The sequence below is a fragment of the Condylostylus longicornis genome, unplaced genomic scaffold (assembly GCF_029603195.1).
Source record: "Condylostylus longicornis isolate FDR11 unplaced genomic scaffold, ASM2960319v2 ptg000013l, whole genome shotgun sequence".
Classification (NCBI taxonomy): domain Eukaryota; kingdom Metazoa; phylum Arthropoda; class Insecta; order Diptera; family Dolichopodidae; genus Condylostylus; species Condylostylus longicornis.
In genome coordinates, this window is record NW_026577982.1 from 5,459,248 (window position 1) to 5,486,210 (window position 26,963).

General features: G+C 24.7%; 7 protein-coding genes across 10 annotated transcripts; 5 read left to right on the top strand and 2 right to left on the bottom strand.

Annotated features, from left to right (window-relative positions):
* The first annotated feature begins 6,633 nt into the window (after positions 1–6,633).
* On the top strand, positions 6,634–10,287 carry LOC129605669 (BTB/POZ domain-containing protein 3-like). The gene is made up of 2 exons (XM_055515562.1): positions 6,634–6,652; positions 9,378–10,287. Exon 2 carries the CDS (start codon positions 9,547–9,549, stop codon positions 10,285–10,287), a length of 741 nt encoding a protein of 246 aa, XP_055371537.1. The 5' UTR covers positions 6,634–6,652; positions 9,378–9,546.
* Positions 10,288–10,862: 575 nt separating this feature from the next.
* On the top strand, positions 10,863–13,017 carry LOC129605672 (BTB/POZ domain-containing protein 2-like). The gene is made up of 4 exons (XM_055515567.1): positions 10,863–10,906; positions 12,135–12,387; positions 12,487–12,802; positions 12,851–13,017. Exons 1-4 carry the CDS (start codon positions 10,863–10,865, stop codon positions 13,015–13,017), a joined length of 780 nt encoding a protein of 259 aa, XP_055371542.1.
* A 517-nt stretch (positions 13,018–13,534) lies between these two features.
* Positions 13,535–15,465, top strand: LOC129605590 (BTB/POZ domain-containing protein 6-B-like). Its single transcript, XM_055515457.1, has 2 exons — positions 13,535–13,739; positions 14,432–15,465. Exons 1-2 carry the CDS (start codon positions 13,696–13,698, stop codon positions 15,306–15,308), a joined length of 921 nt encoding a protein of 306 aa, XP_055371432.1. The 5' UTR covers positions 13,535–13,695; the 3' UTR covers positions 15,309–15,465.
* Positions 15,466–16,331: 866 nt separating this feature from the next.
* Positions 16,332–18,056, top strand: LOC129605583 (BTB/POZ domain-containing protein 3-like). Of its 2 annotated transcripts, none has more exons than XM_055515443.1 (2): positions 16,332–16,466; positions 17,160–18,056. In XM_055515443.1, the coding sequence occupies exons 1-2, from the start codon at positions 16,384–16,386 to the stop codon at positions 17,998–18,000; spliced, it is 924 nt and encodes a 307-aa protein (XP_055371418.1). In that variant the 5' UTR covers positions 16,332–16,383; the 3' UTR covers positions 18,001–18,056. The 2 variants fall into 2 exon arrangements, with proteins under 2 accessions (XP_055371418.1, XP_055371419.1); XM_055515444.1 differs by having other exon boundaries at positions 16,403–16,507.
* A 366-nt stretch (positions 18,057–18,422) lies between these two features.
* Positions 18,423–20,581, bottom strand: LOC129605560 (uncharacterized). 3 transcript variants are annotated; one of them, XM_055515394.1, is made up of 3 exons: positions 20,493–20,581; positions 19,690–19,882; positions 18,423–19,612 (listed from the first exon to the last, which is right to left on the bottom strand). In XM_055515394.1, exons 2-3 carry the CDS (start codon positions 19,863–19,865, stop codon positions 18,607–18,609), a joined length of 1,182 nt encoding a protein of 393 aa, XP_055371369.1. In that variant the 5' UTR covers positions 19,866–19,882; positions 20,493–20,581; the 3' UTR covers positions 18,423–18,606. The 3 variants fall into 3 exon arrangements, with proteins under 3 accessions (XP_055371369.1, XP_055371371.1, XP_055371370.1); XM_055515396.1 differs by lacking the exon at positions 20,493–20,581 and adding an exon at positions 20,355–20,483; XM_055515395.1 differs by lacking the exon at positions 20,493–20,581 and adding an exon at positions 20,258–20,417.
* A 281-nt stretch (positions 20,582–20,862) lies between these two features.
* On the bottom strand, positions 20,863–24,273 carry LOC129605308 (uncharacterized). Its single transcript, XM_055514988.1, has 4 exons — positions 24,128–24,273; positions 24,001–24,073; positions 22,891–23,946; positions 20,863–22,831 (listed from the first exon to the last, which is right to left on the bottom strand). The coding sequence occupies exons 1-4, from the start codon at positions 24,226–24,228 to the stop codon at positions 20,978–20,980; spliced, it is 3,084 nt and encodes a 1,027-aa protein (XP_055370963.1). The 5' UTR covers positions 24,229–24,273; the 3' UTR covers positions 20,863–20,977.
* A 769-nt stretch (positions 24,274–25,042) lies between these two features.
* LOC129605295 (pleiotropic regulator 1) lies at positions 25,043–26,903 on the top strand. The gene is made up of 3 exons (XM_055514963.1): positions 25,043–25,260; positions 25,322–25,665; positions 25,723–26,903. Exons 1-3 carry the CDS (start codon positions 25,145–25,147, stop codon positions 26,661–26,663), a joined length of 1,401 nt encoding a protein of 466 aa, XP_055370938.1. The 5' UTR covers positions 25,043–25,144; the 3' UTR covers positions 26,664–26,903.
* Positions 26,904–26,963: the final 60 nt, after the last annotated feature.

A 26,963-nucleotide genomic window follows, 5' to 3' on the forward strand; every position in this document is an offset into this window, starting at 1 on the left:
TACAAAGAACGAAAAATAATACAAAAAATAGCAGAGGAAATATAAAACTTCAATAAACATACATACACACGATCTTGAAAATATTATACATACACACTTTATTACTATATTTTACACATTTCTCCCCAAAAAAAAAAAAAAATTAATTACTAAATATGCAACAATCAAACAAACATTTCTATCTATATAAACGCCTTTTTATTTCTTGTATTTCCATAACATTGTGCTACAGGTACATGAAAATACGTATATGTGGGTATTTAAATTTGTTCTGAATATTGTAAATAACGAAAGCGAAGGTCAACAACACTCTCATGTTATCAACACTTTGATATTTTAGATTTAATTCTAAAATTCACCGGAAGGGACTTAAACTGAAATTGTAAATATAATATATAAAATAATCTCGGTTATTTTGTCTGGTTTTGTTTTGTTCACTTTTGTATTTTCTAAAAATAACAATCATCACTATTTATTTTCTACCTAGTTTTAGAGGAAAGAGAAATGTTAGAGAATAATCATATGCTATACACTGCGTATAAATCTTAAGTCATATGAAATTGTTATACGAGTATATAAAGTATAGGCAATTAGTATTACGATATAATTTTTGATAATGTGGTAATGTATTGTAAACTTTATTGCTTGGCAGCGGTGTCTTCAATGTTGAATATTTACTTAATATACCTATAGAGGGCAATTAAAAATTAGGTAGTTTTTAAAGATGTAATTAAGGGTTTAATCTTTTTAATTCATATTTTAATTTTTTTGAAAACGAATTTTAACTAGTTAAAATTCTAAATATTCTAGCATGCATCCATATTTTTCTATGAAAATAATGAGGACATTATGTAGGTCGCAGTTTTACCATTTTCTTATCATAATATACAATTGTTGACAATGTATGAAAGGTGTTTAAGAAAATACAGTTAGTGCAGTTTTAGACTTGCACGAACCGATATTGATGAATTTTGATGTAAACAACATCGATTGTAGACAACGTCCAACTAGGTCTATTTACAGAAAAGAAATCTCAATGCAATTGATTTTGTTTAGTACTGTCAAAAACTAAAAAAGTTTTTGAACCGTATTAAAACTAAAATTGTCTAGAAAAAATTGCCAATCTTATGAATTAGGGGTACAAATTTGATTTTTTGATGCTGACATTTCTTTTTTAATTGACACTATGAATTTTATTATATTATTACCATCCTTCTTAGCATAATAAATTACATATTATCAATTTTCTATACAAAAGTAAAAAAGTGGCGCTATGTTTATTTAAATTTTATCTGGCGCTAACTGGTAATACCTATTGTCAAAATTTTAAAAATAAAAATTAAAAATCGCACATTTAAAAAATTGCGCTTAAATTAAATTTACATTAAATTTTTCGACAGGAACTTGTTGTACAGTATTTTTTTTTAAATAAAAGTATCTAAAGCTTTTAATATTTGGACGATTTTAATTAAGTACAATAATTAAGCGGATTTTTTTTAGTACAGCTTAAAACAGGTGAAACAATAATATCAATAACGAAATTTATGTATGTATATTTAAAAGCGAATCACGAAGAAAGCATTTATTCTTTATAATTTTATTAGTTATTAGTAGTTTAACTTACATGAGTTATTTAAACGTATGTACCTATAGCAAGTATTGCAAAATACCCTGCGGGTAAAATAATACAATAACCACAAAGACAAACTAAACTTAAAACTAACTAAGTATAATAATAAACTTAAGTTCCAAACGAAAAATTAAATAATTTGAAAAATAACTTAAATTTTTTAAGCATTCAGCATCTGCTACTTGGTATACATATGTGTAAGTTTGTACATATATGTACAGGTAATTGATTTAAGTTTAGAGGAAATTGAATAAGTTTTTTGTATTAGAATTTTGTGTAGCTACAAATTAAAAGATTTGCTTTTTGTCTATACATTTCAGAAAATGTCATAAATTTTATTTTGAATAAAGAAAATAGAAGTGAAGCATAACCATTGCAAAGGAAATAAATGTTACCAGTATATAAGGGCGATCTCCCAGGCAGAAAAATCAAAAGAAAACTCCCCTCAAACTAAGTTCGAATCAGATATTCAATGTTTTTAATATTGCAAATTCAATTAAATGCCCACCTATATTCATACGAATAATACGTATTAAAACAAACCAGAAAAAAATTTTCTATTTAAGAAAATCCTATCTACCGAATTTGAATATTACGGTACGAGTTAGTAAGAAGAACCGGATTTTTAATCAAATATCAAACGCCATATGTAAAATTTTCAATATACGATTTTATAATTTAATCCTAGCCATTAATGAGGTACTATGATATTTTTGAAAATATGCTTCCTACAACTCTTCCAAGAGAAGAAGTTAATTTAACAATAATTTAAATATTTCATACACAAAGAAAAATACTATAAAAAATTTTACCTAAGGATATCCTTACATTTTTACTTAATGATTATCTTCTCATAGAAATTAGAACATCTGCTGAACATTTTTCTCTGTACAATAACAGTAAGTAAAAAGTAAAATTAAAACTTTACGTTTAATATGCAGTCCTATGCACAGGGTGTTCAGTAATAATTTTCGATATAATTTAATTGTAAAGATAAACAGTTTAAACAATTTGATGGTGAAAAAAAAAACTTGTAAATACTAAAGCCGAAATTTCAAACATTCTGTGCTTCATTACAGACAAATAAAACTACAAAATATTATATAATAATTTGAAATGGCAGAATAACATAACCCTGTATAATATTAAGTTGCATATTTTATGTACTTAAATAAAATATTTTATTTTATATCGTATACTATCACCTTACATTTTAAAAAATTAAACTCATCGAAGCTGAACATGACTCAGAACTACTACTACTACTATTTAGAATTATTATCATGTATGTACCTACATATTTCTTTCTTGCATTATTATTATATATACTATGTATAAAATTATGCAAAAAGCAAAAAACAAGAAAAAAAACACAATATTTTTCACAACTCACCTGTTAATTCTTTCGTTACTGATCTTCATCTCCTCTTTTTACTCCCTTTCTGGATTCTTTTCTCTTTCTTTTTTCTTATTTTATTGTATTTTTTTTTTATGAAAATGTAAACTAAACTTAATTCTAATTTAATATCAAGCAAAAACAACATAGAAAATACATAAAAAGAAATAAAATACCCAGGGTTAAGCAGTCAACCAGAAAGTCAATAGGTGACTATTGCCATATTATATCCGAACCTGCTTTGTTCCTTTAACCGTGACCATATAAAACAAAGTTCTTCTTTCTTTTTCCCATAAAATGTACAATACTGGCTGATAAATAATTATAAAAATTTAAATGATAAGACAATAAAGACATATGATTATTTCTATGATACAGAATATATTAAATAAGAATACTTATACATGCATAAGTATGTACAAACATTTATACATACATAATATTTGGGCGAGAATGAGAATTAATAAAAGAAAGTTACGGATGAGTCAATCAAAAAAGTTTAAAGTAAACGTAAGTTTAAGAATGTTCGTGTTTTCGTTACATTCAAAGTAGGAATAATATCGATATAATCGAAAACCGTCATAATAAATAGATAATTTAGAATTTGGCGAATTGATTGTCTTTCAAAATTTATCAATTATTCGATTGTGAATTTCAATTTAATTTAATTTAACGTAAACTTATACGTGAAACTTGTACACGGCAGTTTTGTTGTTACTATTAACAATACTTCCATTTTTATGTACTATGAACACGATTCGAGATATAATGGAATGTTGAGAGAGGCTACTTATTTCGAAAAGTTATTCCCGTCGTTTAACGTCAAGTAGATTTATTTAGCAATGCAATTTTCATTTCTGGATAAAGTAACTTATAAATTGATTTGTATTTTGCTAGAAGTATTGCGGTATATATATTCTTTTTTAAACTCTTTTTTTAAATAGTCGAATTATTTTTTAATTTTAATAGATGCTGTAAGACTTTATTATGAATCAATAATAATTCAATTAGTACAATGCATGTATATATTTGGAAATTTCTTTTACGCATTATATTTCAATTTTTTCAGGCTTACAATAATAATTTTATAATTATCATAATTAATTTTTTGTTATGTACGTGTATTATTACACATTTTTTAAATATAATATCTAAATCTAGTGTTTTCGAATTGTGTGGTTTCAATTTTTAACGGTCATGTTTTATATCGAAATTTCAATTCTCAGTTGGACATCTATCATTAAAACCCTACCGTTGCGCTATTTAATATTTGCATAACTAATAAATTACTATAATTTAAGAGATAAATAATTAAATTGAATTTTGAAAAACAATATTTTTTTTTTCATTTTCACTCAAAATAAGTTAGCACTGAAGTATTCATTAAAAAATAAAAAGTAAAAAATTTTTTTTCCTTTAATTTCATTTCTTTTATTATAACAATAGTAATATGAGCACAGCAGATTATTATTTAATTCATTTAATTCAACATTAATTATTATATTTAATTCATTTTGTAAAATTATTGTATAATAAAATTTAGGAAAATTGATTTAATTTAACAATTATTAACACAATAAAATAAAATTATCAAGGTTTTTGTTTATGTATAAGATTCACTTACAATATTTACTTGCCAAAAAGTTCTTCTTTTATGTCATTTGTGATTTAATATTTGCAGAGTTTATGTCCAGAAAATCCAGGAATGAATGATGCTGTAGCCATGTTTCTATCAACATGAAAATCGACTGATGGGATTAATGGAGAGCTCATGTCATTATAATAGCAATTAATGTCAATACTTAAACTATTTGAGATAATCAAGAATATATACATATAATGTTGTACCTTATGACGATGCAATAACTATGAATACTTAATTCAAAAAAAATTTGCAAAGAAGAATGATGAATGGTGAGAAAATTTTATATGCAGAAAACAAGAATTTTTCCAATTATGTATCTCAATATGAATAATAATAATGAAGAACGAACAAATGATTTATGTTTCATGTAAAGCAATATTAAAAATAATTTATTTATAATTATTATAAAGCTCTTATTGGTCACAATCAAATGAGAAATGATTTAGCATAAAAATAAGTTTTAAATTACAAAGAAGATATAAATAGTAGCATTTATCAACTTTAATGGGATTATTTTCAAAAAAAAGTGATACTAACACCAAGATTACTAATTTAATTTAATCATATTACTAATTTAAGATGATTGCTTTTACATTTTAGCATTTATAGAAGTTCACATTTCGAAAAAATTCAGAAACCAATATTTGATTAACTCCGAAGTGGAAGAAAAATCAAAAGAAATTTTAAAATTTTAAAATCGTCAAAGTTTTGTTACAGGAAAACCAATTCTTTCAAATTTACAAAAATCGACGATAAAGTCGGAAGACAGACTTAAAAAATGGCTAACTTGAAAAATCAATTTGTCCACCAGAAATTTGTCTTTATAGTTTTCTTAGTTCGTAGAGAATTCACAAGAATGACTTTTGAAAATGTAAACGGCTGATAGAAAATTTGAATTTTCACGGACCTATAACTTGAAGCAAAGGCAGGTTGGGAAAAAATTTTTTATTGTGGAGAAATAATACCTTCATTTATATACTTATTTGTCCACAAAATTTCATATTTTTATCTTGAATTAATATTTTGTAAAAGTTTTGTAAACAGACTTTCTGAAACTAATAGTCAAATGTCAACCAAGAAAAACCAAAACAGAATTAATAATATTCTTTATGTTTGCATATAACAAAATAAGAATAAGGAATAAAATTTGTTAATTTCAACCTTGAAAATACGAATCGAATTACTTTGATTAAAATTTGAATAATTTCCTTCCCTAATTAGAAATCTCTTTCCCTTTTTTAATTACATATGTATGTATATGCAAGAAATACAAAATATTATTAACATTAATTTTTATTTTTAATGGTATAAAATTTAAAACAATAACCATTTATTTAACAGTAAGTCAATTACTAATAAAGGCATTTCAAATAAATAAAGACGGAGAATTGGAATAAAAAAAAATTGATTTGGCATTTCCGTTGAAAAACGCCAACATAAATGCATACAAGTTAAAAAATTTTGTCTTTTTCTATATACTGTGTGATTATTGACGTCTTTATTCCAAAAATATAAGGCAAAAGACAAAAAATTATGAATAAAAGAAGAATAAAAGGTAAAATTGTAATAAAGATGAAGAAAAGAAACACTTTAAAACGACCCACAGTTTTTGTCAAGAAAACGGTGTAACATTAGCAGGTGATAAACTTTAAAAATTCATTCAAAATTTATTCTTTCTGATTCATTCATTTTTTAGAATTTCTTTTTAGCAAAATATAGAGAGAATGCAGCGTTGGATGAAGTTACTATAAAATATCTAAATATTCAATAGAGGTAGAAATAAATACAAACCGAAGCGAACAAAACATTTCGAAATTGCATGCCTACTACAGGATAGGTAATTTATTTAATTATCTAATACTATATAAATACTAATTATAATTTTATTTATTTTAGGATTGTTAATTACTATTCATGATTCATCTACTTAACTGTTTTTTGTGTGATTTTTAGTTGAAAAGCACCAAAAGCACTTTACAATGTAGGAAATTATTAATATTACAATATATAATAGAATTATATATAATATAGATTGTAATTTAAAAATTCTATCTTCACTTTTTTTGGAATTTTTCAAAACTTATTTTTCTAATCAACTATTTACTTCAACTATTCTTCAATTATTAATAGAAATTTTATGAATAATTTAAATTAAAATTTACAATAGATTGTTCAATAATATAATAGATTGTTAATCAACTACAAAAAATACTGTTATTTTGTTTAATGTACATTACACGGGGCTAACTAGAATTTGTATAGCTTTATATATTTTAGATCTACATTTATATACATATGTACATTTTTAGTAGCTGAATAAAATTTGTGTAATATCTAATATTTTTATTATCTAACTTAATATTACAATTTTGTTTAATTCCAAAATTATTTAATCATTGTATAAGTCTTTTTATAATATAATCAAAAATCTTTCCATTCCAATAAATTTTCATTACATTATTTAATTTTAAGTTGTGAGATTTAATTTTAATGAAATAAATACAAAACGATTTTCTCGCATATACTTAAGAAAAATTTAATGCATCAAAAAATTTTAGCTTATGGTCATTTAAATAGCCTCATATGCAAGAATGAAATTAAAAAAAATTTATTTTAAAGTCGAATTATTTTTATATAATTATTTATATTTTTACTGCTCTAATTGTATAAAAAAATTTTTTGATTTTATTTAACTACGCGATATGCATTCTATAAAACCACAAAAAATTAAACAATTTGTATATAATGTAAAAATTGTAATTATGTTACCTTTTTAATTAATTCATAGATTTTACGATATAGAGGGTATAGAAAAAAAATAAAAATAAAAAATAAAAAAATAGCATAATTCCAGTAAGTCCATAATTTCCGCAATTTGAATAATTTTGAATTTTATAAAATGGGTACTACTATTATATTTTGAACCAATTTAAAATTGTAAGTAGGTATACAAATATAAATAACTTATTTATGGTAAATATTATTGCACTTTTTGCACATTTTCAAAATCAAAATTGTTCAATATTTAGTTTCTTTATTGTTTATTATCATCTTATTGTTTAGTTCTAGTTTGTTTATTAGACTTTTTATAATTATTCAAAATAAAAATATATCTTAACTTAGAAAACAATTATCTTTTCAGGCAAATCGTGTCAATGCCTAAGTAACTTAAATAAAAATAGTAACATATGATTAAAGATTTCACGAGTTATTCAAGAGTAGCTATTTAAGAACTTACGTACTATTTGAACTAATTTTTCTAAAAAAGTAATAATACTTAATCGTTAATGGTATTTAAATTGCATATGATTCATTAACAAATTTCATAATGATTTCCGACAAGACGGTTATTAAAATCTACATAATATATATATATATATATATATTATGGTATTTAAATTGCATATGATTCATTAACAAATTTCATAATGATTTCCGACAAGATGGTTATTAAAATCTACATAATATATATATATATATATATATATATATATATGTCCATATTAAAGTAATTATTACCGAAATTTTTATTGTTAACTCATTTAAAACTTTCTTAAACGATAAATTAAACTAATGTATGCACATATATAGGTCAATATTATTATTCTGTATATGTGGGGGAATATAATTTTGCAAAATTTCTTGATAAGAAAATTATCTAGAAATTTATTTGATTCTAAAATAACGTTGATAACGTAAGGTATAAATATTTTGATTAATTGTTATTCATTGACGAAATTAAAAATTAATTATTAGTCTTGCAAAGTTATTGGTCGATTATAAACCAAAATACACCCAGTTCAGTTTTATTTTATTTAATTTTCTTGTTTATAATATACTTTCAATAGTTATACAATTTTTAAATTTTATTAATAAATTATGGATATTTCATATTCAAAATCAACTTCACCAAATTCACCACGGTAATATTTTAAAATTTTAATTTAATTTTATTATTATTAAGTAGATGTAATCTTAATTAAAAGAGATCAATAGTGTTTAGAACGAAATGTTGTAATGTGAATTTCTTCAACCAATCTAATTCAATATTTCGTAAATCTTATTTTCATATAAAAAAAGATACTTATACATATATGTATTACTATTTCGTAATAGAAAATTTAAATTACAACAGGAAAGGGGCATTTTTATTACGAAATTCAAATTTAATTATGACACATCAATTTATATGAATTCAGGGAAATTCTTGTGTTAGGGGGCTTATAAAATAATACAATCTTATCAAACCAATAAAAACATTCTCAGACATTGTTAAAAGTACATACTATTCTAAGAATATTTTTTGTTATTTTGTATCTGCATTTTTATTATTGTACTCGAAAGTAAAAGTTATTTCTATAATGTTTTCGATTGCTTTATCTTATATTTAATTATACTATGTACAAATAAATGACAATTAAATGTTGTTATAATTTATTGCTTAAGAATTTTATAATAATTTTCTTGTAAATTTGCAAACTACACATATCTTCATATATCAAATTTTACTTCTATTTATATAAACTGAAATAAATATTGTTATTTTTACTGCCTTTCGACAGTAGACTTTTTTTTAAAAAAAAATATTTTATTTACAGTTTTCTTTTTGCAAATTTCATCAGTTCAGTTGAACCGACTGCAGTGAAATATTTATTTATAAAAAAATATATATCTATTAAACATATTCAATTTCTCTTTTTTTGTAGATGCAAATTTTTAGTTGGAGCTGAAGGCAGTGAACAACAAAGTTTTTCGGTAGATAAGCCGATATTAGCAAGCGCATCTCCAATTTTTAGACGTTTGCTCTATGGAAATTCAATAGATGATTCCGAAGTGATATTAATACCTGATATTACACCATATGCTTTCAGTGCAATGCTAGATTATATATATACAAATACAGTAAAAATTGGATCATTTGAAAATGCTTGTGAGCTATATTCTGTTGCTAACAAATATGTTTTACCAGAAGCTCTTTTCGAGTGCAGTTGCTATTTATTACAAAGTTTAAATGCAAAAAATATTTGTAAAGCATATGAATTTTCAAAATTACACAACGATCCAATTTTAAAAAATAAATGTATAGAAATGTTTCCAAGTTTAATAAAAGGAATTATAACAGATCCGAGTTTCATGGATATAAAATTATCAACATTAAGAGAAATATTAAGTATGGATAATTTGATGATATCAGAAATTGAATTATTCATGGGATTAAGAAATTACATAATTGTAAATGGTTACCTTACAGAATTAAGTGAAAATAACAAGAAAAAAATTCGATTTCAAAATACTCAAGAAGGAGAAATATATCAGCCAGATGATATTACAGTTCAAAATTCTCAAAGAAATATTGGAGATTTGAAACATGCTATACGTAAAATTAGATTTTTATTGTTCACTAAAGAGCAATTTGTTGAAGTAGTAATAAAATCTGGTATATTAAGTGAATCTGAAGCATTAGCAATACTTCTTAATATTGTGCTACCATTAAACAAAGTATGTCCAATGCCAGATGGTTTTACTACATCCAAGTTCCGAAGATATACGCACCCCCTAAATTATGTAGATTTGGATCATGTACCTTGGTTAATAAGACGTAAACTTTTCAATTGATTTGAAATAAAGCAAACAGAAGATAATAAATTAATTGTATTTTACATTTAAATTAATTATAATATTAAATTAAAAAAAAATTATGTTTTAATGCATACATATGTACAAACAACAAAATTATCTGTAATTACATATGTAATCAGTTTTATGATTTAAAAAATTTTAAATATTTATTAAGGTTATTGTAAGAGTGCTATAATAATCTTGTAAGAGTGCTATAACAATCAAGTGACGAAAATTTGTAAACGATTATTATAGCACTGGTTTAGTAACCTTTTTTTTATTTGAAGAACTTTTGCTTGTCAAATTTCATAAAATGTGAAATTATAATATAATTTTCAATAAAAATAGAAGAATTTAAACGCTGTATTAAATAACATTTTAGCAAATTCAACAAAATTTTATGAATTTCCTGATAACATTTATCAAATAAATTTATTTGATTCTAAAATAACGTTGATAACGTAGTAAGTATAAATATTTTAATTGATGGTTAATCACTGGCGAAATTTAGTATTGCAAAGTTGTTGGTTGATTGTAAACGCCGTGCACACGCAATTTATTTTTTATAAAAAATGGATGAATCATCAGAAGATCAGACTTCATCAAATGGACTCTGGTAATATTTGAAATATTAATTTTTAATCGAAGTACATATGCACTTAATTTTTATTTTTTATTTTGGAATTCCTATGTACTTTCATATATGTATTGTATTTACATATGTGTATAATGTGCGTAGCTACTTTAAATTAAAAGTTATTTATTTTAAAACATTTAGTATACTTCAGAAAATTTTGCATATGAATGTTTTCGCTTTAAAACATTAAGGGTCTTTTGATATCCTTGTACTAAGGTACGTAGGTGTGTGTACATAAGCACTTTAAATTCCTTTTGGATTCCTTTATAATTGCGGCAGTTTATAAATTGTTTCGTAGAATGTTTTTTGCAAATTTTAGCTAAACTGTTTTTAAAAATGCATTTATAAAATAATTTACTAAAATAAAATCAGTATTCGAATGGAAATATATACAGCATTCATTTATTTATTTTCTAGAATATTTTCTAATACATACACACATACCTAACTTTATTGATTAAATTAATTAATTTATCACAGTTGCAAAGTTTAAAGTGAAATTTATTTAAAATTTTAATAAAATCTTAATCATTCTTACTTTCTTAAACTTGTATTGTAATTCGGCATTTTAAAAGAAAAACGCTAGAGTTTAAGTACCTTTCATTAAAGATACAAGCTCCTATCCAGAATATTATCAAGGAAACCACTACTTCGCCTTCGAATAAAAAGTTCTTCAGTGCTTAATCGTCATTTAAACAAAGATTTTTTTAGAAAATTCAAATTTGTCAATGACTCATTTTGTTAATTTGGATTTTTGATTTAAGATTACCGAAGAATCAAGAATGTAATCTTATCATGTAAATTAAATTAATTTAGTGTTTTCGTTGTTATTACTGTTTATATTGAGGATATAAATTTATTAGAATTTATTAGAGGATATTTATTTATTAGAATTTTAATAATTAAAATACTTGATTATAATCAAATAACCTATCAAAACTTTGCATATTTTTACTATTTTCAAAAAAATATAAAACAAATAACTTTAATAAGAACGTTTTTTGCAACATTCCAAAAAATTGCAATTTTTCAGCATCGACATTTAGAAGTTCTGAAGAATTTTAAATATATAAAAAGATTCATCAAGATTCATCATAATTTAACCTAAGAAGTCGGAAAATTTGATTAGATTTAATTAAATAAATTTATTAAATTATAAAAAATTATTTATTCACATAATTATATTTAATTTTTCTTTTTCTTTAAGTCGAGAATTTCTAGTTGGCTCAGAAGGTGAACAAGCAAGTTTCTCATTAAATAAACTACTGTTGGCAGAAGCATCTCCACTATTTCAGCGATTGTTCTACGGAAGCACAGCTGATAAATCTGATGTTATACTTGTACCTGATGTAACACCACGTGCTTTTAGTGCAATGGTTAACTTTATATATACAGATACATTAAATATTAAATCGATTGAAGATGCATTTGAACAATATATAGTAGCTATTAAATTTCATGTAGGAACTTTTATGGACGCGTGCAAATTTTATTTATTTGAAAATTTAAATGCAGAAAATATTTGCAAAATATATGAATTTGCTGATTTATATCGGCAGTCATTTCTGAGAAGAGATTGTAAGGACATGTTTCCAAAATTGATTAAAGAAATTATAATACATCCGAATTTCATGGAAATAAAATTATCAACATTAAGAGAAATATTAAGTATGGATAATTTAATGATATCAGAAGTTGAATTATTCATAGCATTAAGAAATTACGTATATGTTAATGATTATCTTGTTGAATTAAATGAAAATAATAAAAAGCAGGATCAATTGCAAAATACTCAAGAAGTTGAAATAAATCAATCAGACGATGTTGCAGTTCAAAATACTCAAAGAAATATTGAAGATTTAAAATATGCTATACGTCAAATTAGATTTTTAACTTTTAGTGCAAAAGAATTTGTTGAAATAGTTGCCAAATCTGGTCTTTTGAGCGAATCTAATGCATTAGCAATATTAATTAATATTATATCATCATCAAATACAATCTGTAGAATGCCAGGTGGTTTTTCTGTATCTAAAAATCCAAGATATTCACCTTCATTAATACAACGTTTATTTTCAAATTTACCAAATTGAAATAAAATTAATTTTCTATTATAACTATTTTGTATGAATATATGTGTTTTTAAAAAAAAATCAACTAATTCTTGTAATTTAAGATATTAAGTACTTTATGTAAATCTTATTTTGCAAACTGCGTTAAACTAATAAATTTAAATTACTTAAATAATAATCAATAATAATGAAATGTTGTTGTCGATGAAAAGTATATTTATTAAAATGATATAAAGATTATATTTTATAAATTTATGATAGTAACATAATTAAAAGATCTATAATTTAAAGAAATTTATTATTAGCTTCTTAATTAATATTTCATGAAAATGAAATAAGGTTTTACTAATATAATTTAAAAAAAAATTTTTTTAAAGGACTCTTAGACAATATTTTACCCGGTCAATACTCTGTTCAGTGTATAATTGCAAATTCAATAGAACTTTGTTGATATAGAATTTTCCCGATAAGAAAATTTATCAAATAAATTTTTTTTTGATTCTAAAATAACATTGATAACGTAACGAGTATAAATAATTTGATTGTTAATCATTAATGAAATTAAAAATTAATTGTTAGTATTGCAAAGTTATTGGTCGATTGTGAACGCTAAGTACTCTCCAAGTTCCTGTAAATCCCTGCAGTTTTTTTTTAAATTATATTGTGCTTAACACTATTTTATAGTTCATTTAATTAAATATGGATGATTCATTGGAAAATCAAATTTTACCAGACGAACCCTGGTAATATTTTAATATAAAAATATCTTTATTTATTAATTTTAGTATATATACTTACACTTTCAAATGAAATGTATACATGATATTATGCATAGGTGTCATTTTTATCCGCGGCAAAAGGTTTTTATGTGAATTTCTATAATTAATTTTATTTTAGATTTAATGTACGCATATAACATACTTTAAATAAGAGCTCATTATACATGTTTTATTTTCATAATATAGAAAAAACGATCACCAATAATTCCATTTTGGTTATGAAATCTAAAACTAATTCATGCAAAAAAATATTTTATTTATTTGAAATTACGGAATATTTTTAGTATCGATGAAAGTAATCTTATCAAATCGATAAATATTCGTACATATAGCCATTGTTAAAAATAAGAATGTTTTGTATGTTTTTTATAGAAATTCAATTTTATTCAAATCGAAAAAAAAATATATACAATAGCTTTATTAAAAAAAATTTGTCCAATTTCATTTAAAATAACCTCATACAAATAATAGGCAAAAATAATTAATTTAACAGAAATTCAAAGTATATTCATGACACTTGCTGTATTATTTATGAAACTTAATGCTTACATGCAAAATTAATTAATTTCCAAAAAAAAAATAATTAAATTTTAAAATATTTCTAGGAATTCATTATATTAAAGTTATTTCAATTTCATTTTTTTATTTCAATTTAGGCGTAAATTTCTAGTTGGGCGTAAAGATAGTGAACAACAAATGTTTTCTGTAAATAAATTATTATTAGCAAAAGCATCTCCAGTTTTTCAACGGTTATTTTATGGAAGTACAGCTGATAATTCTGATGTCATACTAGAACCTGAAGTAACACCACGTGCATTTAGTGCAATGTTAAATTTTATATATACAGGTACATTAAGAATTGGATCATTTGAAAATGCATGCGAACTGTATAGTGTAACGGTAAAATATGTTCTACCAACAGCTGTTTTGGCATGTAGATCTTATTTATCACAAAATTTAAATGCAGAAAATATATGCAAAGCATATGAATTTGCAGAAATAAATGATGAAGCATTTTTAAAAAGGCAATGTAAAGAAATTTTTCCAACTTTAATTAAAGAAGTTATATCGAATCCGAGTTTCATGGAAATAAAATTATCAACATTAAGAGAAATATTAAGTATGGATAATTTAATGATATCAGAAGTTGAATTATTTATAGCATTAAGAAATTACGTATATGTTAATGATTATCTTGTTGAATTAAATGAATACAATAATAAAGAAAATCAAATGCAAAATGCTCAAGAAGGTGAAATATATGAGCCGGATGGTATTACAATTCAAAAAACTATAAGAAATATTGAAGATTTAAAATATGCTATACGTCAAATTAGATTTTTAACCTTTACTAAAGAACAATTTGTTGAAATAGTAGCAAAATCTAGTCTTTTAAGTGAATCTGAAGCATTAGCAATACTAATAAATATTGTATTATCTTCAAATAAAGTATGTATTATGCCGGAAGGTTTTTCTACATCAAGAGATCGAAGATATGCACAATCATTCATAGAACGTACATTTTTTAATTGATTCGGATAAAATATAAATGTTATAAACTATTGTACATAGAAAATATTTGATTTAATTGTGAAAGTAATTTTAATTCTAAGAAATGCATTATATTTATATTTTATAAAAGATTGCTTTATAGAACTTAAAAATTAATGTACATATTATAGTAATTGGAAATTTATGTGTAAAATACTATAAAAATTTATCTCATAAAGATATTTTTGAATTCTTATTTAATTTTCTCTAAAAAATTTGAATTTTTTTAACTTTAATTTATTTATCTTCAATTATTTAGAAAAGTATTGAATGCTTTATTTTCAAATAAAAATTCTAGTTTAGTCCCAAAGAGTTTTTTTTAAATTGTAATTTCTTTTTAGGGAATACTAACTTTTGTTAATTTTTGTAATTAAATTTATAAATTATTACTTGGATTACAGAATAAATAGTAAGCAGACGAAGTGTAATTGTTTATATTTTCCTTAAAATAAAACTTAATTTTCTCAAATATTGACCTGAAGCACTTCCCTGGTATTTGTAAGAGTATTAAACTCGTATAGCTTATAGAAAAATTGAATGTGTATACGAATTTTTTTAAATGCCGAAATATAGAATTTCTATAACACTTCAAATATATTAGAAGATAAGAAAAAATAATAAAAACTTTTAAGGGCCCATTATAAGATTATAAAAAAAATAATAATATATAAGTATGTATATTAATAAAATACTAGCATACTTAAAAAAAAATTAATCACTTCTAAAATCAAAAACTATATAACAGCTAGCATAAATTCATTAAAAAAGTTTTGTATTTCCTGGGTGTCAGTTACACCTTAATTCAACTCTGATTCCATTAATTCATTCTTCTACTATAAATAATATTTCCAGATAAAAGTGAAATTTATCAAATAAAATTTATTATAATTAGAATAACAAGTGATAAGATATTTTATTAGATATCCCCAATATATACTAGCCAAATTTTAGAATTAAAAATTAATTATCAGTTCATTGTTAATTTTACATATAACAACATGTAAATATTTTAATTAATTTTATATTAAATATTTGATTTTATTTTATCATGTAAATTATGGGAACTACAGCTAAAGATTGGCAAACAGCTTGTACAGAAATTAGATTAAGAGGAAAAGTTATTTTAAGCACCGAACAATGGTACCTATATAATATTATTTTATTAATATTGTATTAATAAAGTTAGTAAATGGATTTATTGTTAAAATTCTTTTATTTTTATTTGAATTTGTCAAATTTTACTAAAAATTAATAAATAGTATGTACTTGTAAAATTAATAATGTTATCGAATCAATTAAATATTTCCGTATACATACATAAAAAGTAATTTTTATTTAAATTTTAATTAAAATCATTGTTGTAATTGGATGGTTTGTTTTGAAAGTAACTTAAATCCTAACGTATATAGTTGGAATAGAAACTTATGTTGTAGGACAGGAAAATAAATATTTTATAAATCAAGTAACTAGTTAACCGAATTTTTGACTACTTTAGACTTATGTCACTTTCCATGAATCACCCAATTATTCAATACGATAAAATTATAAATAAAATTATTTTGAGGTTATCTAATCGCGGTTTTAATTTAAAAAAAAATTAATGACTAATTACTGTTAAAATTTAGTAAAAGAACAAATTCGCAAATATTTTCTTCTTATTAAATATTATAAACCAATAAATTAACATTTAAACTTTGAAAATTAAGCACTTTAAAAGTAATATTAATAAATAATTTTCGACAAATTCAGAGTAATAAATAAAGTAATTTAAAATTTTTTATATTACTAAATATTTTTATTGTTATATTGTTTCGATTTTTTTTTTTTTTTTAGGTCAGATTGTAAGTTTTTGGTTGGACCAGAAGATGGAGAACAACAAAATTTTGCAGGACATAAATTATTATTAGCAATGGCATCTCCAGTTTTTGAAAGAATGTTTTATGGTAGTTTAGCTGATAATTCAGATATTATATTAGTACCTGATATTACAACATATGCATTTAGCGCAATGTTAGTTTATATATATACAGATAAAGTGAGAATTGATTCAGTTGAAAATGCTTTTGAATTATATTATGCCGCTAAAAAATATATTGTTCCACATTGTAATCTAAAATGTGTTAGTTATTTATTACAAAATATAACTTCAGAAAATGTTTGTAAATTATATGAATTTTCAAAATTATTTGATGAACCAACATTAGAAAATAAATGTTCACAACATATTTCAAATAAAATAACAGAAATTGTTGCATCACCGGATTTCATGGAAATAAAATTATCAACTTTAATTGAAATATTATCAATGGAAAAATTGATGATACCAGAAATTGATTTATTTATAGCATTTAAAAATTATGCATACGCTAATGGTTTTACTCCAATTGTAAATGAAATTTCTGAAATAAAAGATGAAGAAAAACAAAATATATATACACCAGATGATGATGATGGCTCAGAAACAAATCAAATAAATATTGAAGATTTAAAACCAGCACTTTACAAAATTCGATTTTTAACATTGAGCGCACAACAATTCGCTGAAATACCGGCTAAATCTGGTCTATTAACTGAATCTGAAGCTTTAGCAATACTTACTAATATAATATCACCAATAATTACCGTTTGTCAAATGCCAGAAGGTTTTTCTACATCAAAAATACGAAGATATTAAATTTATATATAAACACAAATTATGGATTATAAATATAAAAGTAAATCAATAAGAATAAAAATATATGTAATTAATAAATTTAATAAATTAAATTTAATATTTTGAATTATTTTACAAATTTTTCCAATCAGCACCTGGACTTCTATTAATTTATTTTATTTTTGTATTTAAATGTTAGAATCAACCTTTCTTTGTGATGCTTGGAATTTAAGGAAACTTGGTAAGTTTAGAATTGCATATAAGTTATAAATATTTCAGAGTTGGTTTTTTAATTTATTCTCTAGAAATATGTAAATCAGTTATAAATTTAATTTTATACCGTTTAATTTTTTCCATATTTTTTATAGGAAAATTTAAGTAAATATTTAAACAAGAATTTAAATAAAAATAGAATAAAAAAATAATTACATTTCAATTTTGTTTCATACAAAAAATTTATTGATCTACATTACACTCTAAGATCTAAATAATATATCAGTATCAATATTTTTAAGGAATAATGATGTAAATCACTCTATCCTTACTAAATATGACGTTTTGTATCAAAATTATAAGTTTAATTAAGATTCAATTTCCATGCAAACATAAAGTAACTTATTGAATTAATTATTCGAAAGGGTCAGCCGTGTCAACACTTCGATCTGTATGCTTACGACTTCGTTGTTCAGCTTCTTGAATAGTTTCCATGAATTTCATTTGTAATTGCCTACATAAATCTGAAGACATTTTTCTAAGTTTACGATGTAAAAATTCAAAGAAAAAATCAATTTCGTCCATATCATCTGTAGATTTTTTCATACGCTTAGGTGAGGAACAAATATTTCGATTTTTATATAAATTATGGTTCTTATTTTCAGTTTTAATATTTGGATTGTAACGATCTTTTGGCAAATTTTGGTTAATTTTGTTTCCTTCATCTTGATGTTGATAACGATTAAAATGTTTTTGACGTTGATAAGATTGTTGATTACGTTCTGAAACATATCTCTTTGACTTATAATTATTCCATTCACTTTTCTCATGGAATATTGTTTCATTTTTACACTCTTCCACAGGATTATCTAAAGTCTGATTTTTAACTAATATTGGATCAAATTCTTCATATAAAACTTCATAATCTTCTGCTGAATTATCATCATCCAGTAACTCTGTTTTATTAACACTAATTTCATGTATGGGTGTGTCAGAAATATCTGGTACCGATATCAATACTTTTTTGGATTCACCAGGCAAATTGTAATTTTTATATAAAGTTTCAGTATCTTTCATTGGTACTTTTTCAATTCGATTTCTTTGTAAGTATTCATCCAGAAAAGCTAATTCGTTGATATATTTACATTTTTCAGGATCTCTTGTTCTAATATATGAGGAGTACTGTTTGTGTAATATCGACCAAATTCTTCGGCAATCACTTTCGTGTATTTCAAACTCATTTGCAATTTCTTCCCAAATCGTTTTACAACTTTGTTTCTCGTAATCTGTTAATTCTTTCTCATTTGTTTTGGAATATAAAATTGAATTCATTTGTATTACACATATAAATTGTTTAATTTTCTCATCATCAAAATTTAGATCAAGTGCCAAGTCCTCAAGCATTTGATAATGGTCAAAGCTACAAAAGAATTTCAAAAAATTTAAAATCAAAACATTTTTTATGTTTTAATTACATATAAAATTAAAATATTTTACATTTTTTTAGGATTTCGTACATCCAAATCTATACAATATTCTTGATGTTTTCGTGACAAGTGCTTTTTTAAATTAGATGTTCCACCATTCTTTGAAATATACTTTCGACAATGAATGCATTGAGTCTTATTTTTATCGACCATATTAAAATGGTTCCACACTCGACTGTTTTTCATTTTTTAAGTAATGAAACCTGAAAATAATATGTTAACATTAAATTTTATATAAATAGTAAGAACACTTATATTCTCTACCTACAAGTCAAAGGAAAAAATTGCCTAGTATTGTAAAAGACAAAAATTTCAATTTGAAAAATTTAAGCGATAGAAGGTGGTTCGATCGGACAGTTACCAATATTATCAGTAACTGTTTGAATAACCGTATTAGAAAATGGTACCTACCTACTCATATACTTCAAAATAAAAACAAAAAATGGACCTATTTAAAGTGTTTGTAGGAATACATGGATACATACTTATGAAATTTGCAAATACAAAAATTTAAATAACTTTATAATTTACCAGAAATTAATCAATATTATATTTTAGCGCAGTTAATATTAACTTACATTATGTGCTTCTTCTAAGACAACATGATATATACTTAAATAAATCAATTACATATTAAAAACTACTGATTCGTGAATAATTACTAAAGAAATTTACTTGCCGTCTTGAATACAAATAAACATCTTTAATCTTCTTAAATAAATTCATTCGAAGTAAACAATATTTGAATTATATTTCTCGTTTTATTTTTGAATAAACGAAAGCCAAATTTTATTTATAATAATAAGTACATACCTTGAGTTTTGAGTATTTTTCTTTGATTACAAATATTTTGTATTGAAAGTAAGGAGTAATAAAATTGATTCTAAAAATAATGATATGAAGTGTCAATTAAGAATAACATGACATTTCTAAATAGGTACTTGATGTAAGAAATTTGTCAATTTAACCAGTTTCTCTCAAAATGTAAATTAAGAAAAGTTTTGAAAGATCTTGTATACAACGGTTAAAAAATGCCAGTATGATTAAAATTATTAACTAATAAAAATTATTTTAAAAAAATTTGAAATATTTAAGTTATTATAATGTTATAGAATAAATTAGTTAAAATATATTACAGTACTCTTTATACATTTCGAAAACTTTATTTTATTTAATTAAAAATAACATAACTATCTAATAACGGGATGTTTAAATGTTCTTTTAAATTATATGTATCAGTATTACATAATATAATTATATTTACATTCCATTTCATTCCACAATTAATTAAATTAAATTTAAAATAATCCATGAACATACAATTTTTGTAAAAAACTAGGCGCTTTACATGAAAATAATTCCCATTTATTTTTAAAATTTAAATAGGTTCCATTCGATCTTATTCTTTCAAGTAGTATTTGTGGATCAAATTTGGGAGTAACTGGAATAGTCGATTTTAATATAGATTGAACAAAATCAGTCAGCATTGATGGGCTTTCTATAGGAGAATCTACACCATATGGTTTTAAAATTGGACTTTGTAAACGTAAATCACTATCATCAATTTTTTTAATAATTTCTTCATTAATCTTTTCTTTAGACACAATTTTCATTTTGGTGTTTTGTTTTTTTATAAGATCGTCATTTGAACTTTCCAAATGTGTAAAATCTTCTTCAACTGAAACCGGTTCAACTGAACCAATACCAGTTTCTTCAATGACTGAACTTTTTTCTACCAGAATAATGTCATCGTTTTGGGACTTTTGAAATTTATCATCTAGAGATTCTTGTGATTTTTTGTTTTCTTCGTTTTCGGATTTCTCAACCAACACTTTATTTTGCGTATTGCTATCATTAATCAGCAGAGTATCTTTTTGCTTTCCACCGGTTAAAAAATCCACATTATTTATCTCTCTTATCAAATTTTTAACATATTCTTCAAATTTTTCAGTTTTGTTTTCTGCAGAAATTTCTTTTATAGAAGGCAAATTCAAAAAATTATCAAATATTTCATATTTCAATGTTACGTTATCTAAATTTTGAACTACATCTACACTTTTTAAAAGCTTTTCAATGGAATGTAATATTTTTAATATTTCGATTGATGTTAGCTCTTCATTTGCAATTGCACCTGTTTCGTTACTAAATTTTATTACAAATGAATAAATCTCAGCAGGATTATCTATTGCATCTTCAAATCTATTTTGAACTTTTTTTAATATATTCAATATTTTCATGTGATGACTATTTCCTTCAAAATTATATTTTGTTATATTGTTTTTAGCTAGTTCCAAAATTTCACAAACAATTTGAAACAAACTACCAACATCAATGGTATTTTCGTCTCTTGGTAAACTACTATAATATACTTCTAATTCGTTGAGTAAATTCTTCGAAACGTTTATTTTTTCTTTCGTGACAAATAGCTCATATAAGTTATCAAAAGACGTGTATTCATTGATTACACGATCGGACGTTTCTTTGGACTTAAAAATTTTATTTTTTAAAACAACTTTTTTCATTAAAGACTTTAAAATATTGGCTATATCAGAAGAGTCATTCTTTTTTTCATTTTGAATTTCTGAGTTATGCGTATATATATTTTGCTTTTCAGATTCATTCCAAGTTCTTTCCGTAAATTCTTTGCGTTCTTCAGGCATTTTTTCAATTTGTTTTTTACTTTGCTCCTTTGTCAATTGCGATAATAATTTTTCAGTATCAGAAAAATTCGCTTCAACTTCTGTAACAAATTCTATATCAACTGTTATATTTGCGTTTCTAGGAACAATTTTCGGACACTCAAATTTCTTATTTATTTCTTCACGTTCCTCAATTAAGAGTTTCCGGGTTTTCATGTCTAAGAGCTCCCCTTTATAATCATCAATATTAAAATCTTCAAATATATCGAAATTTTTAGCGTCATGGCAACAACGAAGAGCTGATGGATCTATTGGATGAGCTTCTGTATTAAATATATAATTTCCACCTTCTATGATGCAGTTACCATTCGTTGTTTCAAACCAAGTTCCTTGTGACCCATCATTATGTATAAAGTTATCTGGGTCAAATAACAAATATAAGTATTTTGTAGTTTCAGCAAGAAAAAATGATTCCATGCGATTTTCACGTTCATGGGTCCGAACATTTTTAATCTGAAAAAAATAGAGATATGAGTTTAAACCAAATCAAGCTTAAAAATATATTGGAGTACGGTTGCATAACCACATTCAGTTCTAGCACTGTGTTGAATACTTGTAAGCATGTCATCACCAAATTCTAGGTAGTATTGATCTTTGGTTGCTCTATATAGAAACATTGCTGATTCAATAATCTCCGGCCGCAATGGATAGCTTTCCCTGTTAGCAGTTGCTTCTAAGTTAGGAATATTATAAAATTCCGGTAAAAATCCATATTGTTTCCAAACTGAATGATATTTCGCAAAAGTTTTCGTCGCGGCTTCAATATCTCCTATTGCTGATAAAATACCAGGCCAAAATGCTTCTAGAGATTGAAACACTGGTAGTGTTATTTGAGCCTTAGTCATACTAACCCACACATACCAATCTTCTTTTCTCATATATTTATCAATAGCCTGCCGACTTTCATGAAACATTTCTAACAAATCGGATCTATTTAATAATATTGCTCCTTTTACCAAATATTCGAAATAGGAGTCTACGCCGGCTCCAATTCCCGAATCTTGTGCAGTCCATCTACCAGTTTGAACATCTATATGATTACCGAATAATCCAATAGGTGAACGATATTTCCACAAGGAATAAATTGCGTTAAGAGCAACTTCTTCATAAATAGGATCACCGGTTAATCGGCTTAAACTTCCAAATTCCACTAAAAATGTTCCCACTCCTGCTGTGCACGTTACTGGAGTTTCACCTGGTGGCACTCCATAACGCAAATTAACAGTTCCATAAGGCATACCAGTTTTTGTATCAAAAGCTGGCAGCAATCGCCTTGCAACGTCCTCCGCCATTCTCAGTAATGGACCATTGCATGGCCATCCTGGTTCGAGATCAACACCAGCGCGTCTAGACATTAAATGTGCACTCAACAAACCACCTACTACTCTTATGTTTGTTTCAAAAACAGAAACATTAATATCACTATCGAAATTTGAATTTTCTACCAAATATTGCACTACTCTTCGAAACTCTGTGAAATTTCCCATTACAGCTAAAGTATCTAGAGCATCAATTAAAGTTAAAGAGTAGCTGCCCCAAGTGTTTATACCGTCACATGTTAAAGGACGCTAAAACTTATAAAAATTATATTCAATATTTAACTTAAATTTTATTCATTTCACCAATTCGTCATAACCACTTGCATAATTAAGATATCCATCATAGGCATGTTGAAAAATTTTTCGAACTTCTTCCCTAAATTTTAATTAAATTAAGTTTTTTTGTATCTTACACGATAAGAACAAGTACCTCTTTCGTAAAATGTCTTCTTTTGTATAAAATTGATTTCTAAAGGATGATATGCAGCTAAAGGTTTGTAAAATAGCAAACCATTTTAATATTTTTGCCATTCCAAAACAATTTCGTTTAAAAATTAAAACAAAAACACGTCATAAACCATTATTGTTTATTTATTAGATTTCAGATAATGCCGATTGTCAAAATTTTTCCCAATAAACAAATTAACTGTGTATGTTTTCTTATACCAGTGAACAGATGTTTTACAGCGATTGCAAATATTGTATTGTCAAGATGGATCGAAGCGTAGCTGTAACATATGAACAGAAAACCAGAATAAAAAACTTATTTTGATTTTTTTTTAACTCATTAAATAATTAACTTAATTTTATAAATCAATATACAGATATATTTACTTTAGCTTTCTAAATCATGAAATTTAAAGTGTAAAATGAAAACATTTAAGCGGTACAGTATGGATTAAGTATTAGTATTAGAATTTATACAAATTTCCAAAATTTGTTATTATTCGTTTTGAATTATGAAATTGTTAGTCCACAATTTTAATTTTCTATTTTGCAATTTACTGTACTTAGCATAGCTACTATGATAATTCAAGACCGGTATACTTATGAAATCCTTGGCACGTTAACATAATTATATCATAAAACACTGCAAAATGAAAATAAATGCAAAAACTTCTTAAAAATTTTAACATATTATTCTTCTTCTCTATTGTACCACTTTTCGTCGTGTATTCCTAATTTGAAGGAAAATGTTCGTTTTAATAACGCAAAATACGCAATACGCATTTTTGTTTTTTTCATATATCAGAATACGTTGACAATATTAAAACAGAACATTTTGTTTGACTTTACTCAGTGTCAAACAATTTCAGTCATAGTTTAATTAAAACGAAACGTCAATTTTGTTTACAGTAGTTTAAAATTGGATACATATTGGTTTTTAAATTTTATATATGGTTTCGAAATAATTGAAAATTCTAGTGTTTTTTATTAATTCATTGATATGGAAGAAGTTCAAAGACATAGCGTTCACACACTCGTATTTCGGTCTTTGAAAAGGACACATGATCTTTTTGTTTCCAACAACCAGGGTCATGTTCCTGAGATAGACGATAATTTGTATTATCATTTATTTTAAGCTAAATATTGTGCTTTTAAAATTTTACTTTTTGTATTTTAGGAGAAAGTTTTGGAAAAATGTTAAAGCTAGAGATAGCTACGGAGCGATAGTTGATAAAGTTGCCAAAAATAAGGAAATGCGAAAACAACTAGCTGAATCAGAGCAAACAATGGAAATATCTGACAACGATGATCAAGCAGACTCAATTAATAATTTAGAAAGTAATAATGTTAAAGCAGCAATATCATCAGACAGCCAATTAAATCAAAATCAAAATGCATTAGTTTTGCAAACTGCCAGCAATAATATTGCGCCAACAAACCTTCAATTGATCCCGAAAAAAGCTCCTACAATACCAAAACCCAAATGGCATCCACCTTGGAAACTGTCAAGAGTTATTTCAGGTAACAAAACACGAAAATATTTTTATTTGTTTTAAGTAATTTTAATTTCTATTACAGGTCATTTGGGTTGGGTAAGATGTGTTGCTGTTGAACCCGGAAACGAATGGTTTGCTACAGGTGCAGCTGATCGAGTTATAAAAATTTGGGATTTAGCTAGTGGCAAGTTAAAGTTGTCATTAACCGGTCATGTTAGCACAGTTCGTGGTTTAGCAGTTAGTGCGAAACATCCATACTTATTTAGTTGCGGAGAAGATCGACAAGTTAAATGTTGGGATTTAGAATACAACAAAGTTATTAGACATTATCATGGTCATTTATCAGCAGTATATTCATTAGCTTTACATCCTACAATTGATGTATTAGCTACATCTGGACGAGACTCAACAGCTCGCATATGGGATATGCGAACAAAAGCTAATATTCATACCCTAACTGGACATACGAACACAGTGGCAAGTGTTGTTGCCCAGGCAACAAATCCTCAAATTATAACAGGTAGTCATGATTCGACAATAAGATTATGGGATTTAGCATCTGGTAAAAGTGTCTGTACTCTAACAAACCATAAGAAAAGTGTTCGATCTATTGTTTTACATCCTACTCTATACATGTTTGCATCAGCTTCACCTGATAATATTAAACAATGGAGATGTCCCGAAGGAAATTTCATTCAAAATATATCGGGTCATAATGCTATTATTAATTGTATGGCTGTCAATCCAGATGGAGTTTTAGTTTCTGGTGGCGACAATGGAACAATGTTCTTTTGGGATTGGAGAACAGGATATAATTTTCAAAGATTTCAAGCCCCTGTTCAACCAGGTTCTATGGATAGTGAAGCAGGTATATTCTCTATGACTTTTGATCAGTCTGGTTCTAGATTGATTACAACAGAAGCGGATAAAACTATAAAAATTTATAAAGAAGATGATGAAGCAACAGAGGAAACACATCCAATTAATTGGAGACCTGATATATTAAAGAGGAGAAAATTTTAAAATATTATTGCCTTTCAATTTTATACTATTAAATGCAACTGATTTTAACAACATTTATATCTGATGAACAAGGGATTTACAAATGAAAGTTCATCTCATACAAATTATTTATTTTTTTCATTTATTTTCTATTATTTTTTTTTTTTAATTGTGACAACTGAAATTTTTAGAATGTTTCTTCTCAACCATAGTTCTTTTTTTTTTGTCTCAAGAAAATAAATATACATTAATAAAAACTTGTAAATTTTTAATTAAGATGTCCAATTATTTTGATTTGCTTGTAAAATAAGGAAAAAAAAA